At 36.8% G+C, this 19,263-nt stretch overlaps 1 protein-coding gene across 3 annotated transcripts in view; it reads left to right on the top strand.

Annotated features, from left to right (window-relative positions):
• pacs2 (phosphofurin acidic cluster sorting protein 2) overlaps positions 1–19,263 on the top strand; it is a 61,831-nt gene that overhangs the window by 30,592 nt on the left and 11,976 nt on the right. For 2 of the 3 annotated variants that reach the window (XM_033987719.2, XM_033987718.2), the window contains exons 2-9: positions 12,088–12,175; positions 12,356–12,445; positions 12,890–13,015; positions 15,470–15,632; positions 16,160–16,233; positions 16,351–16,431; positions 18,362–18,421; positions 18,980–19,134. In XM_033987719.2, the coding sequence (XP_033843610.1) occupies positions 12,088–12,175; positions 12,356–12,445; positions 12,890–13,015; positions 15,470–15,632; positions 16,160–16,233; positions 16,351–16,431; positions 18,362–18,421; positions 18,980–19,134 (837 nt within the window). The remainder of the gene's footprint in view (positions 1–12,087; positions 12,176–12,355; positions 12,446–12,889; positions 13,016–15,469; positions 15,633–16,159; positions 16,234–16,350; positions 16,432–18,361; positions 18,422–18,979; positions 19,135–19,263) is intronic. The other variant, XM_055231070.1, reaches the window with a different exon arrangement.

Below are 19,263 nucleotides of genomic sequence, written 5' to 3'. Positions count from 1 at the left end.
CACTAATCAGACATGCATTTACAGAGCACAAATTGCAATCATGACTTATGTGTTTTGCTTATTACGTGTGAAATTCTGAATCTTGCATAATTATGGTTTGATGCAGTTAAGGCCAGTGCAGTTCATAGATAATTTCCATGTCCATCAGTTGCACATGTTCTCTGCCATTATAAGTGACTCATAATAGGTACTTGAGCATATTTCATGGAGACAGTGACTCAGTCTAACCTTTTATATTCTTGAGTGGTTAAGGGTCCTTCATACAGTTACATGAGTCAGAATAAAACTTTCAGTAATTGCCATGAGAGGAGCACATGTGTTTACAATGGTGTTTGAAATGGAATGTTTCTGCCAGATACAAATTTTAGTAAGCCCTTGTGCTTATTTCACCTTCGGTACGTGTTTTCAATAGTCTCTGACTCAGCAATGTAAGTAATGTGAAGTAGTTTATGTGTCTCTATATAATCATTTGTGTTCTGTTGTGAAGCACTTTGGAACTTTCAGAAAAGTACTAAAGAGATAAAGAGATGTGTGTGTGTGTGTGTGTGTGTGGGGTGTGTGGGGGTGTGTGTGTGTGTGTGTGTGTGTGTGTGTGTATATATATATATATATATATATATATATATATATATAAGATAGTTTTGACTTTTTCATCCCTCTAAACCCCAAGGACAGTGTGGAGATTAAGAGAGACCTGAAGCAATTGCTGCTCCAGTCTTGTTTTGAAACAGGAGCATTATCCAACAAACTTTCAGCTTGTTATAACAATACATTATTTTCAACACATCATTCTCCGCACTACAATTGTACATATTTTTATGTTGGTTTTGCTATTAGATGAAGTATGACAATATATTTTCCATATTTGCATCCCGAGAGTATAAACCCATGGAGTATTCCTCCTCTGTGACAGGTGAGGGATCTGCAGAGGAAAGTGCCTGAAACTTTAAATTTCTCAAATATATAAGTTCACAAAAAGAAAGTTATATTCTTGCATTTGCGGACATGTTCCAGAGTGACTCAGAGGACGCATGTTTGGTGTGTTAGTCATGTGAAGTTTGAGCTGGTTTGAATTAGGCTGAATAAACTTTGGACAGAAAGAGACGCCCAAGAGACAAGAGAAATAGGTCATTGACTCAGCTTTTGTGAGTGCAATCACACACGCTTTAGAGGCAAGTTGGGAGGAATTTCAGTTCTTATGCTATTAAAAATGTTAGTGTGAGGGAACTGTTATCTTGGACATAAAGGTGCACTATGTAACCTTTTTGGTGAAGGGGTCTATCATATGCTTATGTCCACGAAGGTGCTATTGCTTTGTTGGCATTTTCCACAGTATGGCAATGAACTTACTTATCTTATTTATTCAGTCAAGTGTGTTTATTTCTTGGAAAACATGAATTTCTGCTGTGAGGGAGGGTCGCAATCCACAGATCTGACCTGTAATTTGGCATTGTGACTTGCTTGTCTCCATGGAGATTGACAAACATTATGGTGAAACAGGCAAAGCAAAACAATAAATTCTGCTTTTGAAATTAGTTTTGAAAGTGGTTTTGAATAAGGAGTCGTATGGTTAATTCCTCAGACCTATACCTATGCTGTATTTAGTAATAGTTATTATAGTTATTGGTCTTAATTATGAGTGAAAAGTTAGTTATTATATAGGTTTAATCAATAACAAAAGCACTTGATATTATTGTCTGGTTTCTCCATGACCCCTCCGCTCAACTCGAGCCTCACACACAGTAAAGAGCCTGAACCTTTCTCCGTTCATTGTCGTCCTGTTGCTATGGGTAACAGCTCTAGTTTATTACAGTTCATGAAAAATAAAAAATAAGGACTTTCAACTGTGGGACAATATCATTAATTAGCACTTTTGAGGTGGCAGCACTGACCCTGGAACTTGCGATGGTGCTTTGAATAAACACAAGACATAATGCTTTTAATCCTGGGTTATTCAAACTCAGGTCAGTAACTTAAAGTAAGACTGAACTAGCAATTTTCTGATCTATGTTATAATGTTGTTTCCTAATCACAAACATATCCAGAGTTGTGGTATTAGAGGAAGTGCATCACTGTGGTTTCAGCCCTGGAATTGCCAAACTCTCCTGATCAAAAGGTAAAAGGCAGACGTTAACTACCACTTGATGACATCACAAGGTGGAACAGAGCATTTTGAGCTTTGGAAATATAGACAAACTTATAATATAGGGACTTTCAAACATGTGTGAATGAAACAAAACACAACTCCAGGTATTTTTTTTGAGGAGGTAACAACATTATAACCTTATTTAAAGTTCACATGAGACAGTTTTAAGTAATATAGGACCTTTAAACACTCGGATGGACCGTCTTGTCAATAGTATTTCTTTATTAAGCAAATCAGAGTCTTATAGAGGAAGGATAGGAGTGTTATTTTTGCATTGCAGCACATTGCCGTTGCAGTTTCTCATGTGTAGCTCTGGTTTTATTTTTCTATTGAATGCAATCAGATACTCACAGGCTGTGGGCTGTTGACTCCTGAAGCGGTAGGGCTCTCCGACCTCAGAATGACCCCAGCGTCACTCAATATTGTGGTGCAGTATTCCTGTTTATTCAAGTCCAACATGATGTAACAATAAAAAGACATTCAAACTCAATTGTAATAGTAAGCAAAAAGGCTCGACGTTCAACGGATGACAAGATGATACTGTGAATGTAAGTAAGTAAAGTGGGTTGATGTGTGATGTAAGGACAGAAGATGCATGGATGGAAATGGAGGGAAAAGAAGTGAAGATGAGCAGAGGAGAAGACGAGAGAGTAAATGTTTCTCAAACTGGGGTATATGTATTAATCGTGGTATGTGGGGTTCTCATTTTAGACCATTTAATTTATGTCTGATAACATCCTGGGTTAGATCTGGTGATATTTGGAAAGCCAATATTATCTCAGGTGGTACTGGGTCATGTAATAAGTTTGATAACCACTGCTTAGGGTTCTGTTTCAATATAAACAGACAAAAAGTGTTATATTTGTGTACCTTATTGCCACTATTGAACACTGCTTTGATTTGGTTTATGTTGGTTATACTGCCAAAGTTACTTCCTTTAAAGCCCCTTACATCTTCACAGAATAAATTATTTTTGATAAATCTACTGCTTGTCCTTTCACACCTCTTTGAAAAGTGTAATTTAAAGGCCACACTTTATCAAAGACACTCTGGTTTTGGTGTAGTCCACGCTCTGTATTTATCATGCATTGATCTGGGCTCTGCCTCATAAAATCCTTGAAACACCTGTTCTTGGAAACACTTTTACTCCAAGCTGCTATTTCGTTCAACATGATAGACTGAAAAGCAATAAAATGCAGCCGGTGCCTCAGCAGATCAGAATAAAGTATGAGGAATGAAGAGTGAGACTTGATTATTGGCTGCAGTTTTGTGTTTTTATTGACAGAGAAACTATTATGTGCTTTGTATGCTGATTTATGTCTTGAATGAATATGAATGAAGGAACATGCTCTTAGTAAAACACCAGTTTAATTTCCAGGCTTGTTTAGCTGCTTAGCCTTGGCGTGCACATTGGCAGAGTGGTTAACACGACAGATTCTTTGCAAAAAGGTTGTGGGTTCACTCGTCTTTTGAAGCGTTCTGTTTTTGTTGATTGTTCGTAGAATCTGTGACTCTAATTTGTCCCTAGTGAAAACATATAAAAGGAACTTGCTAATTTGATTTTGTTGATCTAGCCACAGTCTCCTTTAATGAGAGTGAAGGTAACAATTTAACTGTTTATTTCCTATCCATTACTACCACCTCTGCTGCTGCTCCCAGCCAGCTACTGGATACACTGGTAATTTATTTCTTAAAGCAGACCCTCTTATGCCAAATTGACTTTTCAGAAGTTTTAAACATGTTATAGTAGTTTTCCCTTCTCATTTACCCTCTTGAAGTTGTATTTGGAGTGATTTGTGCATGTTTGAGCAATCTTTAATCGCTTATTTTCAAGACGCCATATAGCCCCCATTTTCACCGCCACTGGCACACACCCACTGCGCCCTACTTAGTTTATTATTCAATTTTATTCTCTTGATCAATGATAAGTTCCCATTGGACACTGCAGTTTTCTAACACCGAAGTCAGACCTGTTTGTTTTATTAAGTTGTTTTAGATGAATATTGCGATTTAAAATGTTCAAATTACAACATAATGATCCATGGGTGTCATAAATTACAACCATATAGTGGACACAAGTCTTTTTTAACAGTTTAACATTTCATTTAAAATTTTTGAAGCCGCAGACATGTCCAAATGTCAAAGGCTGTTTTTAAGAATAAAATGTTTCCCTGTACCATTATTTTATTATCAGTTTTGTTTTTAATGTTTTCTGTTCATTTCATTTTCAGGTTATTTTAATATGTTGTTAAAATGTAATTGCTTTGTGTATTTCGTTGAACAGATCTTGTCGCTGTGAGCTGTAGCCGCTGTAATATGAAAAGCATCAAGGAGCGATGTTTGAAGAGTAATGATTTTTTCTGCCAAGTCTAAAACCTATTATACATTAAGTTCTGGCTCACGTCCAGGTTTCAATTCAGCAGATTCTCAAATTGGATTTCTTTGAAACTGAAAGTGATTTTTTTCTTTATAAGCTGTCTGCCATGAGACGATTGAGGACTTTATTTTATCCTCAACAGCAGCTTCTGTGTTTCACCTCATGTCTTTAAACCAGCAATCACATCATAGTGTAGGAGAGAAATATATTTACAATACATAAAAACAATGTTGAACTCTACCCTCTAATCAAAATAAATGCACTGATACACCATGATAATCCTAGTGTCTATCGTTTGGGATTCAAATGTAAGCCATCATCAGATGCATTAAAAACAGCATACTTAGAGCTTTGCTCGTAATGTGACCTTGTCTGTGATTGCTTTGTTTGTATTTTGATTAAAATCTCATTTTGCTTGTTGATGATTTTTGAAGTGGTTCTACATTTCTCTGATTGTGAAACTCTACTCTTGTATTCCAGGTTGTTTATTCCACCTTTGATTTCATCACTTCCCTTTGGCACATTTGAAAAGCAAATTCACCATTTCATGTCATTAAAATAATGTACTCCACAGAGCTGGGCCGTATTATATCATGATACATCGTCATTTGGGAGCAGTATGGGACATTTGGAATATTGTGATATAACTGCACATCCACTGGAGCTGATTTTCCTCTTCATTTTAAGGGGAGGCAGACCAAGATGTTCAATGACTGCTCCCAGTAAAACCAGCTTAAAGGTGCAGTGTGTAACTTTCAGCTCACCTGCATGATTCCATGGAAATATGAAGTTAAATTCATACTTTGGAACATTCTCTAGATGAATACATTTTATGTCATATTGTGGAAGATTATAGACAAAGGAACATCATTTCTATGGAAACGAGTGGCCAAACCAGAGTCAGGTTTGTAGAGAAGCAAGTCTGCTCTGAGTATTTTCAGTGTAATAAAAACAACCAAAATTAAAATCATGCTTTTATTTTGGTCTATTTTTTAGACTAAAAGGTAACATACTGTGATGTGAGGAGTAAAAGCAAAACTACTTCAAACTAGCCTGAGGCAAATGTGCACTAATATACTGTTTGGTATTTGGTCTATAGGTGTATCGTATTTGCCTGCCCTATGCAGTCCTTACATGGGAGGCCAAATTAAATCTAGTGCATCTAGTCCCTTACTTTAAAATAGACTTATTAATAGACTCTTATTATATTATATTATATTTCCGTATATATGTTCTAAAGCAGCAGAGTTATAGATGTGTTCACCAAGGACAGAGGAAGTGGTTTGGATGAGTGTGGAAATATTATTAGTACTAGAGCAAGTGTCCGGTATAGCCTGCTCAGTGTGGACCATCACATCTGAAACATTAGACCCACAAGCACCAGTCTCCTCCTTCACAGAGGACACACAGAGATCTGTTATAATACCTTATGTAATCTATAGTCTGTAGCTGTCAATGATGTCCTGTCAGTATATTGGTTCATGTTTGGACTTCTTTTGCTTTATTTGTTAATATTTAGCTGTACATTCAATTATAATGTTGTTGTTTTTTTGTTTTTTTTTATCATCCCTATCCTCTTGTAAAGACAGTGGCAAGTTAATTTGATACCTGTGTTATATACACAGCCACATTCCCGTCACTATTGAAGATACAGTAGCAATGGAGTTAAATTTACTTTCATTTTGGTCTATTCATAATAATGTTTGCCCACTGATCTGAAGGTTCGCCATCCAATTTCTGCTCTTGATATAAACATCAATGGTTGAGTGGTCAGATCCGCTGACCACAGGTTGCCGGTATGATTCCAGCTCATACAAATTAATGCTGTTGTTGTGTCCTTAACACACACCTAACCCACCTTGCCCCCAGTGTCCTCCTACACTTGTGTATGAAGGTGTGTGTTAATGGGTGAGTGGTTCTTTGATTTAAAACGTTTTGACAGTTTTGAAATTGCCACTGTGTTGGTTATTGTATGAGCTATTCATAACCTCATCGTCAAAAATGCACCCCACACAATGCAGACAGGACAACACAAACTGAACTCCTCCCATGTTCACCGTATAATCCAGGTTTTCTTTGACTGATGATTAACCACAGGCATTTGTTGCTGCTCATCTTGTCTTCGTGTTTTTTGTTATTTGCTCAATGGTTGCTCTGAATCCTGAACTGGACTTTGGGCTTGAATTTAGCACTCTCAGATTTACTCAAAACATGAAAAGTACAGAATTTGAATGTATTTATTTATTTTTTTGCAATTTTAATATTCTTTCTATAGGCTAACATTTACACATTCTTAGGCTAACATGTCACCAGATTTGTGAATGGTGGTGTAGTTGGACAATAGCCAAGTGCATTATGTTTATCTTAAATAATATTGGAGTCAAAACTTAGCCAAATGTGTGGTAATAAAAAGAATACCAAAATACAGTGAAAAAACAACCTTATAAGCCGCGTGCAGTTGGGTCCAGTTAAAATACTTGCAAATTCAGATAAGAATATCACTGATACAGTACACACTTATGTTATGGTATTAGTCCTAACACTGTGACTGTAAGTATGACTGGTGCTTTTGAAAATGTCAAGATGTTCATTGTCTTGGCCTTCTTGAATGCCATTGAGTAAATGAGTGGCAGTGGTCTGTGTGAAGGCCAATTGTGAGGTCCAAGTGTACAAGATGTGCCTGTACAAGACACCATTACATCTCACATAGTACAAGCAATAAAGGAACACAGCACAAGGTTATTTTAATTATTTATTTCAAGCCATGTTATAATGTTGTACAGCCTCAAAAACATACCTGGAGTTGTGTTTTGTTTCATTCTACCATCGTTTGTCATCTATCTTTTACCTTTAGTTCAGGAAAGATCAGCAATTCTAGGACTGAAAGGAGCATGTCCTGTATTACCACATGACATCACAAGGTGCATCAGCCTAAATATACAGGATTTGTGTGTTAAACATGTGTGAATGAAACAAAACACAACTCCAGGTCTGTCTGTGATGAGGAAACATTATAAACAGCTCTTACGTTGGACCGGAAGTGAAGCGCTTATGAGATTTTCTTTTGTATTTTCCGCTTTTGCAAACTGAGAGACCAGGACTAAACATGAGATCACCAGGACATTAAATGTATATAGGCTACTTTTAACACACAGCAATTTACATTTATTGCCCTTACAATGGAATTCTTGTACACTTGGCAGCATGTAACACATTTTTAGCATGTAACGTAACACACATTTGAGCAGAAATAGGTCAAAACAGATCCTCTTACAAATTAAATGGTGCCATTTGAAATGTATTCGAGTGCAGTCCATCAGAATGTGTTATCTCCTGGGGCTAGAACCGAAACATAAGCTCACTGTGAGGAATGAAAATGATGGAAAGCTCTATGGGACAAAAACAACTGTGGTAGAAGAATATTCTTACTTTTAAAATTGTAACGCTCGGGGCTGGGGGATGTATCGGTACCAATATTAGTCGTGGTGATATCAGAAGGTTTCCTCGGATATCAGTATCGTGTTGCTGATATTTGCTACCAATATTTTTTTTGTTATTCCTGAGTGGATCAGATTATACTAAATAGAAGATAAATAAGGCTAAATGTTTACACAAAAAAGTTAACTTGTGAACTTTGCTATAACTTACAAAATTTCTATGCCTTGCTATGGATTTTAAAATCTTTATATTGGTATCGACAAATATCGGTTATTGGCCACAGCACAAAGACCATATTAACTCAAAAACTCATCAAACCATCTCTAATAATGCTCTGTTGCAGTAAAACTCCAAAACACCCAAAAATCCTCAGGTAGGCCTAAATAAATTCAAAACCACCACAGCCCACTTCCACCTCTCTCACATTTCTTGAATACATATTAATGTGGGTTTGAACAGTACAGAATGAAACAGAAGAAAGCATTATGCTGATAGGGAAAACAAAGGGATCATTGAGTGGCGTTGATCCATTGTGTCCGGGGTGTCTGTGGGTAGAGTCTCGGAAAAAAAAGCCAGAAAGGTCCCTATTCACAATGATGCACGGGCCCTCTTCAAAACTGCCATTGTCCGAGCTGCGTGTAAGAATACAATCTATAAGTAAACTGCTGTGTCAGTCCAACAGAGGAGGTAGATAAATTTTAAGTAGACGCAATAATAATAGAAATAAACTTGTGCATGTACTTCATTCATCATTAAACAATAAGGCATTTATGAGAAGTTTGTTGTGAATTTCTTCGCCTTTGAATTATTAGAATTGCAACCACCAATCTCCCTCAAGGCTTCAGCAGTCACTTACCACCAACCAATGTGGAAAAAAAAAAACTCCTCCAATAGCACTAATACATTTATACAGCCAATTTGGTGACTGGAGAGTATTGCCCAAGGACACAATGGTAGAATGCCATTAGCCTTCACTGAGCCAGTTCCACCCCTGCACCTTTTAAGCGTCTCAAATTTCGTGTTATTTCCAATCTGTGCACTGAACAAACAGAAAAAGTGGACTGGCTGGTATTTGCATGTCTTTGGCCCATTTGCTTTCACTTCCTTTTCTCAAAATAGATGAAGTTTTAGATTACAACAGGGAAGACACCCCACTCTGCTAGTTTATATCTCCATTATTGTGATGAATCGGTCCCACGTTTAGACCTAAATTTTCACTTAGCATGACAACAACCTTAGCTTTTGTACTATATATCTATTCAGAGTGTTTGTAAGGAGCTCAGATTTTTCAGCAGTGATGTCATGCTCTCTGGCTATATCATTAGCATTAGCATAAAGGAAGAGGAGGAAGTGTTTTTGGAGGAAAGAGGTTGCTTGGCAAATCATCAAAAATCTAAAAGTTCTGGTGTATGTTAGTTACACAGGATCCCTTTTTAAATATATTTACATTTTTATGCCATTGAACAAAAACCACCAGGCCAGGTTACAGGTCAGATCTGTAGAAAGGTGAGCGGTCTTACAGTACAAATGCATGTTTTTCAAGGTATGTTTGAGAAATAAACACCTGTATTTTGGATAAATGCAAGACGGGTAAGTTTAATGTCATACTGTGGAACAATATTGCATTAAGCCAGGCAAAGTTATAACATCTCCATGGAAACAAGCAGGTGATAGAGCTCCCACAAGAAACGTCACGTAGTGCATCTTTAAATAACAAGTTGCAAATCATCCAGCTAGAGCAAGTCGTAGAAACATAAACATAGATTTGATATTTTATTGCTCTGGGTCACTTAAATCTGACTGTTCACTTTAAAGTTGTGATTTTGCGCAGGTGATTTTTACATTTTCTTTTTTCTTTTTGAAGTACCAGTTTTTGGCTTAAGGTTGAATTATGGAAGTATAATGCATGGGTTTCAAAGTGATGAAATATTAACATCTTTTAAATGGTGAAAGTTCTCAAAATGGAGAAAAAACACAAAACCTAAACAATGGATAGTTTGGAAATGAACTCATCTGAAAGTAGCCACAATAAACCCTCCCCTTTGTTAAATACCTGTTCCCACATTGCATTGAATTTGTAAGACTTAAATAACTCAACAATGATGTCATGCAAACCAATAGGAACACTTGCACAGTTTCATTAAGCTTCCGAAAAGGTTAGCAGGATGATAAATGTGTTTTTTCATTTGGGAAAGGAAGAGGCTGCCAACATGTGGAGAGGGAGGGTATGCCCAAAAACGTGACAGGCTTGCTAAAATCTCTACTTACAACTAGAACAAGAGCTGAAATGTGCCAAAAATCTGCTCCACGCTGCCAGTGAACCAACCCAAAGAGGATTTTCCCCGAAACAGCGTGGTCACATTAAGTTTTCACAACAGCAAAATGGTGGGACGCGTGAAAGGTTTTTGTGATTCAGGGCCAATTCCTATTACAGCCCACTGGCAAAGCTGATCTGAATTTCACAAAGAAAACTACTCAAGTCTGCCCCAAAACCTCAGGCATCTAATAAATAAAAGAGCAAATTGTTGGTAACATTGGGGCATTGTTACAAAAGCCACAGCAGGTAAAGGTTTTGAGATTAAGTCCAACGTAAATAGAACTTTTGCAAGGCAGTTATTGTAATTGTTTTGCACAAGGATAGGTCTATATGTACAAATAAATACCAGTTAAGGCAGTTTAGCACATATTGGTGTATTATTTTGAGATAATTGTGAACTTGAGAAAACTATTAGAAAAAATAAAGTTAGATTACTTTGATTTAAAGCTGCGCTATGGAACTTTCTGGTGCATAGTTCATCACCTTCCTTTCTGAGATGCTATTGCTTTACCCGCATGTTCCAAAGTATGGCATAAATCTTCCCAATCTTGCATTTTTAGTTCTGTTTTCAGTGTGTCACTTTTATTGCTTAAAGTTAAAAATAGAAAAAAAACATTTTTACTGTAAGTGGGCTCACCTCTCCACAGATCTGGCCTGTAACTTGGCCTAGTGGTATCACCTGCTGTCTCCATAGTTAGCAATAACATCTCCATGGAGCCAAGCTAGTGAACCCTCCACCATAAAAGTTACACAGTGGACCTTTAAACTCATTGCGTGGCTTACATTTGACATTGAGGTTATAGTTTTGGTATTTCTCAGAACAAGAAGAAGAATTTGAAATCGCCAGTGCAGCTGCTTTCCTCCAGATGTTTCTTCGTGTTCTCTTCATTCATGAACACTTTGCGTCACTCACAAACAGTCAGACGGCCTATCCGCTCTTCACAAATATTTAAATTTCTCCAAAACAAGTTGAAAACACCCTCCCCGTAACCTCAGCCCTCATGTCATCTGTCACATCTATATCCAGCCTGCCCCTCTCTCTGGCCCATGCTTAACCTCCGTCTTGTATTTACTGTGGACTGTTTTGGATAAACACAGATGAACTATGAACCACGAATCATTATTTATTTACTAGTTTTTGGAGTATACACGTTCAAATCATGATCTGCTATATTGTAATTCATGTGTTTCTGAGTTAAAACTGCTCTAAAAGACTGTCAGCCTTCTTCACCAACTCCCCTTATAGGTTTTTCTGGAATTACATTATATCAATTTCAGATAGAGAGCAGAGACGATTATAACTCTACGAGAGGTTTGCTGTTTTTGAAATAAACATCCAAATTTATTATCTACACTGTTGAACTTGGCTCCACAAACCTGCCATGTTCATCTTTTGCCGTAAAGTCAAGCTGACAATCACATCTTTAGGGCTGAATAATGGCACCGCTTTCTGAAGCTAGTGTGGAAAATTAACTTCCCTCTTGCTCATTTGTGCTGACAGAGAAGACACTGAACTTTGTCCCACTTTTTGTCTCATGTGGACAGGCCCATTAATTACAAAGGTGATGGTTTAACGTCATACTATGAAACGTTCAGGTAAAGCAATCACAATGTCACCATGGAGACGAGCAGGTTGCGAAGCCCCCACCTAAAATTGTACAAACATTTTTGCAATATTAAGGCAATATAAATGTTCTAAATGTGCGTAATTTGTCCTAAATATCAAAGTATATTACCACTACTTCACCGTCACACTTTCCCTGCTGTTGTCAGTGATTTAACATGTGTTCTCTGCTCTGTCTTTTTCAGGTTGTGCAGTTTGACTCTGAAGAAGCTGGTAGTTTTGAGGGAACTGGACAAGGAGCTCATCTCTGTCGTCATCGCCGTCAAAATACAGGTACATTTTGGTTTAATTTCAAGTTGCGGCATGTAAAGATAATAGTAGTGTGCATAATTACACCTTAGTAATAACTGTATCGACTAACTATGAGGTCACTTATACTAGATTTTTGTATTGTGTTGTTAAGCTCTATTAGTCACTTTATTACTAAATACAACACTTGACCTAATTCCACAGGGCTCCAAGCGCATCCTGAGGTCCCATGAGATAGTGCTGCCCCCCAGTGGTTCGGTAGAGACTGATCTGGCCCTGAACTTTTCGCTGCAGGTAACCAGGTCTCACCCAGGTTTAAAGATGGTTGAATGTAGTTCTGGTTTAGTCTTGTTCTAGACTAGAGGCTTGTCCAAGTCATAAAAAAATCTGGCAGCACTGAAATAATCTAATATTCATCAAAGGGCATACATCAGTTTTGCCTGACTTACAATGGCACCTCCAAATGTGTGAAAATATCAGTAATTTTATCTGAAGTTTATCCAAAAACACAATTATGTATCTTATTTCCATGTATGAAAATTCAACCCTAATGTTTTATATAAGTTTTAAAAGCTGATTTATTGTTTTATTACAGCCAGTTGACATCAGATTCACTATATTTCAAGTCTATTATAAAAAAATATAAATATAAAAAGCATCTTGATCACACATCCACAGAAATAAGCTTTACAAACTGAAATATAATATTTTGTTTGTATTTATTGACTTGTATTTCAGTACCCACACTTCCTGAAGCGAGAGGGGAACAAGCTGCAGATCATGCTTCAGCGGAGGAAAAGGTACAAGAACCGGACGATACTGGGATACAAGACTCTGGCCCTGGGCTCCATCGACATGTCTGAGGTGAGAAGACGTAGCAAAACGAACAATAAAGGCTCAGTAGACAGGGCCAACATGCAGATGGTTTTAACTGCTTTAGCACTGAGTTGGTCATAGTTTAGTTTTGATTCAGTAGTAAAAAACATTGTAGTTTTTAATCCCAGCCACTGAACTGTTCTTATGTAAGACACACCATGTATTTAAATCCCCATTGCATTTTTCACAGTATGGCATAAAACTCAACTATCTCCAAAGAGAATGTTCCAAAGAATGATTTTTAACATTATTTTACCATGGAATCTTGTAGATGACATTCCACATCCAGAAAGTTACACAGTATTGCCTTAAAGTATATATTTTGGTTACTTTTAAACATTGTCAGTAGGTGCTTTTATCAGAGCTGCACAAGTATACGCTGAAGATTGGTTGATCACTTGCACAGCTGTAATGTGTTTTCTGATTAAGTATTTCCCAATTGGATGAGATTTAATTAAAACATACAGTGCACAGATATTATCTAAACTTCTCTATTGGGTGTAGTTGGTTGTAGTTGGTTTTGTAAAGTAGCAGATTGAAATTCTTGCTGCTAAAAGGTGAAAAATAGAGGTGAAAAATCCCCAGTGAATATCTAGAGTGAAAAAGCTTCTCCTGGGACATTACTTCAGATTTAGGGCTAACAGCTTCAATCCTGAAAAGGGGAAAGAAAAACACCCAAGTCTGCATAACTTCGAGGTTATTTCAAAAGCTGTCCCCGTGAGAAGACCTCAATATTTTTAGGAAGAGACAGAATTCGTAATGAACCGATCCTGTGCAGATGCATACACTACAGCTGAGCCTCAAAACTCAGAGGATCTTATTAAGGTCACACCACTGCAGCTGTGAGGAAAAACATAAACAGGAAGAACAACAATCTGGAGACAAAACTACAAACGTCACCGGGAATTAGGGATAGGACAATAAACAGTAATATTATTGTTGTAGGGTTGTCAAAAGTATCGAAAATCAGATACTAATCAATAAAATTTAATATCAAAACTAGATACTGATATGAGGACGTAGCAACGCAAAAAGTCACATTCACAGAGAAATGAATCTTTTCTGAATAGCTTTAGGATCTTGAGCTAAGTATAAGACCACATGGATGAGCAACTGTGTAATTATACAGCTATAAGGCTACAAAAGACAGTACTGTTGTTCAGTGTTGATATTCACATTCTGTTTTCTAAAGAAAGAGGGTTTTTTTTATTATTATCATCATACTGGAATTAGTATTGAGTCAGTTCCTGAGTGTCGATATGGAATTTTAAACATTGCGCAGAAAAAACCCCCAATTTGTCTATAATGTTTCGTAAAGAAAATACATTTGCCTAGTAAACATGGGTACAAAGTGATAATTCTGCACTTTTTAATTTTATTTGTTTGTTTCTTTTTTGCAGTACTTTAGCCACAACCAAGACTTCTATTAGAAAATATACTTTGATTATTTTCTGTCAGAAGGATTCCCTAAAACTGTTAATGTATTATTTTTTGGTAACTCCATTCAATAATAAAAAAACAAACAAACAAACAAAACAAGAACATGGCAACGCAAGATTAGTCTGCTTAAGTGATGTACTTTCATAGTTTAATACTCTGGTTCAACTCAGTTTAGCCTCAGAGCAGTGAAGGTTTACATTCCCGGTTATATATATATTTTATTGTCGTCACTAATGAAAATATTTATAATAGTCTTTTTGCTTGGAGATGATAATGAGTGCAGATATGTATTCCCTATAGCCTTCACAGATAAATGCCATGTTCTGAGTGTTGCATTAGTCAGGTGCAAATATGTTTGGCCTTGCACTGTCTAAAAAGAGCCTTTGTAAGTGGATAAATGGAGAATAGTTCTGTTGCTTTGAATAAAAAAAAATCACAAGGCTGAAAAAGTGCAAAAATAAGGTTGCTTCACAAAAATAAGACTTTTATTCAAACGTGTTCAGTTAACTCTTCACATTTGCAAAGTTGATTTTAATAAGAGACATTTTGTTACGCAGTTATCAAAGCCTTGAAAGGATTTGATGTTGAACTTTTTAACAAAGAGAAAATTGTTTGTACAGGAGATGTGAGATTTGAATGCTGCCTTTTCATCTTCATAATAAAGCACACATGATTCATTAATGGGAATCTTGTTGTTGCTTATATATATATATATAAAAAAAAAAAAAAAAGTTAAACAAATGAACAAACAAAATGCCTCATATCACCTTGTATTTCTGTTTTTGGATTAAAAAAAAAATGTGACTGATTCTCTTAACTCCCACCAACCACATAATTACGCACATTGACACATTCACAGAGGCAGGTTCGGTTAACTTTACTTTAAACATCCCTGTTACCTTATTTCAACTCCTCAGCAAAATTGCACTCCAGTTATATTTCGGTCTGACCTTGCCTCTCTGTTTGGACTGTATGTACTAGCTTTTGTGCTGCTTGTTCCAGGTCATGCAGCACCCCACTGAAGGGGGGCAGGTGCTCCCTCTGTGCAGTAATCAGAAGGAGATGTTGGGGAAAGTGGCCGAAATCTGGATTTTCTCTCTGTCTAGTCAGCCCATCGACCATGAGGACTCAGCTCTGCACTCGGGACAGAAAATCAAATGCTCTGGTAATAAATATTCTCAGTAATCTGGTAATTTATAGAACGCAATATAAAAAGTACGTACAATTTGATGAGCACAGTGGCTTTTAAGCAATTGCGGTTGTGTGATTTGTAGGAAACACAAGTGATCCTGACTTTAAAACAGTGAAACAAACAAATGTTTTTAATGTAATCAAGTCGTTCTGGTATCATTTTGACTTTGGCTTCCAGCAACTATTGACCGCTATTATGGCTACACAATTTGTTACTGATTGCTGTCATTTCTATCTGCTTTACTCAATCACCATAGCAACCTAGGTCTTGACATAACTATTATCTGGACTGCCGTATTACCCTGAGTTTACAATAATTACTGTCTACAGCCCCTTAGACAATCTGTGCAATTCTTGAAAGCATCTTCAACATGAATCAGAGTGCCAATATTTATGTATTATCATCGCTCCTGTCTAAAGCCTGTGGGCAGCTATGGTGGCCTGGAAGTGACACATCTTGGTACTATAATTACCCATACTAATTGATTCTTTTTGTTTTAGATAATTACTCAGAAGAGGAGTATGAGAGTTTCTCCTCAGAACAGGAGGCCAGTGATGATGCCGTTCAGGGACAGGTACTGGAGCAGTTTTAGTTGCAGTATTTGGATTAGTAGCAGTAGTAGCAGTAGTAGTAGAAGCAGTGAAAGCAAAACCAGTAGTTGTATTTCTGCTTATTATTTTTCTTTGTGTAGGATCTTGAAGACGATGAGTATGAAGTGAGGAAAACAAAGAAACAGAGACGGTCTATTGTGAGGACGACTTCGATAACAAGAGTAAGAACACGCAAAACTGTTATTTTAATTCAGAAGAAAAACACTCAACCTTACACAAGTAGAGAGGGGTGACTAAAGACGTGTATCCACCATAAAAATCTAAGACAAATAAATATGTTAATCATTGTACAATAAGAGATAACTATTCCTGGATTTGAGCTTCCTGTTTATAAGTGATATCTTGAAGAGTTTTGTTTTGAATTGTTATTTGCTATGGCAACTTTGCTAGATATCCATCACACTGAAACCCGGTGGATATGATTCACAGTGGTGAGAAGGAAGACCGATCGCATTGGAGGTTCAACAGATTATTTTTTTATGTGATGATCCTCACAATATGAACTCTTTCTCGTCTTAGGATTTGTCTAGAATTTCAAAGCCATGTTATTTATCTGGGGAATTGACTGTTTGACATCTTAACTAATCACTATCACCTCCGACTTGTACACAGGATGTTCATTTAAACAAAAACAATCACTGCCTCTCGCTGAGATGGTCCACAATACGTTCCAGGAAATGGCTCCTTGGGGATTATTAAGAACAGTTATTGTTTGACGTTGAAATGAGATACAGGTCGGAGGTCGTGGTGTCCATAACTACAGGCACTAGTGTGAAATTGTACAGCACCAATAAAGGCACTTTAGTTCTTTACTATAATTGAGTCCACGGTAAAAATGACTTGTTTGATATTGATCTCCATTTTAAACGTCAGTGGGACAAAAAGATGGTTGGTGTGTAATAGGAGTGGATGTTGTGGCGATAGTAGTAGTTTTATCCTAGGGCTGTGCAGTATATCACCATCAAATATGAATGGCAATTTGTATATCCTCTGTTTTATGGGAAAATGCCTACTTTCTGATAGGTTAGACATTTACAAACATGTTCAATGCATGGGATTCTCACATGAATTTAACAGTTCGTATTTCAGATTTCTCTCAACTGTTATCGCTTTACAGTGTGTACTTTTTAAACATGCAAATCTACTCTCAATTGATCTACTTTTCCAAAATTGTACAGCCCTATTTTATGCCACAACTGTGTACTTTTAATTATTTATTTACTTTTTTCCCACATCTATTTCATTTCTCACACCAGACGACCTGAAACCCAATACATGTATCCAAACTTGAGACTCCTTTTGTCAAGTGTAGATAAAATAGAAATTATATACTAATAAAGCATGTTTTTTGTTTATATAATCTATCACAGTGTGCCATAACATAACATTCACATGCTTTTCACTTTAATACACCTTCTATTCACTTTGTGTATCTAGTCAATAAAACCATTACTGAGGAGCCATCATAAATACATTTTTTCTCTCTCTACCTCGGTGCAGTCTTTCACAGTCCAGTTAGCTTTAGCTGCAGATAAAAGCATTTGAGGGTAGATGAAGCATGATGCGGCTGGTTTATTGATTTTACATGAGTGCTCAGTGAGGATCGATGAGCTGCCCGTGCTACAGATGTACCCACTGCTGGTAAAACTAATGCACACGAGCCCCTGCAGCGAAAATACTAAATCATAACCAGGCTGACATCTTGACAAGGGATTTTTCTTTTCAAGGGAATTCAAAATATAAACATTTAGTGAAAGGTTCACAGTGAGATAATTTAGATGCCATGTTTTACAATAGACACAGCCTATCCATGGGTTTCATAATGATGAGAAATGTGGACCGGTACCATAGTGACAGACAATTTTACTGAGAATGTTTAATATATTTACACATAATTTATGATTATTGACATCTCAAAGAAATATTGCAAAATTGTGTTAATTGAGTAATACAGTATTGTTTACATGTTTTATTTAAGTATATAACCTTGTTGGATTCACTGAATGAGACCGTTCATTCTTTTGGTTAACCTTAAAAACATTTATACTCATGATCTTGATATGTCTAGTTTCCTCTGCTTTTGTTTTGTAGCAGCAGAACTTTAAGCAGCGAGTGGTGGCTCTCCTCAAGCGGTTCAGGGTGTCTGACGAGGTGGGAGAAGTTTTTGCATACGTTTTATTGTAAATATTTGTTCATTAATGTAGATAAATCTTATGCACCAAATGTATCAATGTACAAAAATACACAAGAATATTAAAGCGGCACTATGTAATTTTTCTGGTGTGGGGTTTATCCACCACCTGCTTATGTCCACTGATATTTTGTGTCTTCACAAAGAATGTTCAACAGTGTGGATTTAAACATCTATTTCCATGGAGACTTGCAAATTATGCCACCAGGTGAATTCACAGACCAGATCTGTGGAGAGGCCACTCAATGAAAGAATTTATGTTTTTTTCAAAATATTTTAGAAATAAATACACCTGTAATTTAATAAATGCAAGCTAGATAGGTTTAATGCCATATAGTGGACAAAGTTATAGTTTTATAACATTCACATGGAGACAATTAGGTGCAGGAGTAAATAATAATTTGGCATCTTGATACTATCCAGTACATTATTAAACCATTTATTTTCACAGCATTCTTCACATCTTAATTTACATTTTTCACAGTATTGAACTTAAGTTACCCTGTGTGTTGACCCAGGTTTTGGACTCAGAGCAGGACCCCGCTGAGCCTCCTCCTGAGGTGGAGGAGGAGGACCTGGATCTGGACAGTGTGGAGTTTGAAAACCCCAGCGACAGTGGACCAGAGCTGGACGACGACGACAGCGTCCTCAGTACACCCAAACCTAAACTCAAGTGAGATCCTCATGCTCTCCTTTACTCATTTAACCTAGAAAATCTCTCCACTCAAGTACTAAGTACGTAGTCAATAATTCATACAGTTCAGCTTCTTGTTAGACGACAGCTTGTGGCTTGGATATACGG

Source organism: Periophthalmus magnuspinnatus, chromosome 22 (assembly GCF_009829125.3).
Source record: "Periophthalmus magnuspinnatus isolate fPerMag1 chromosome 22, fPerMag1.2.pri, whole genome shotgun sequence".
NCBI lineage: Eukaryota > Metazoa > Chordata > Actinopteri > Gobiiformes > Gobiidae > Periophthalmus > Periophthalmus magnuspinnatus.
Note: the sequence above shows the minus strand (reverse complement) of the source record. Positions and strands in the feature narration are given on the sequence as shown.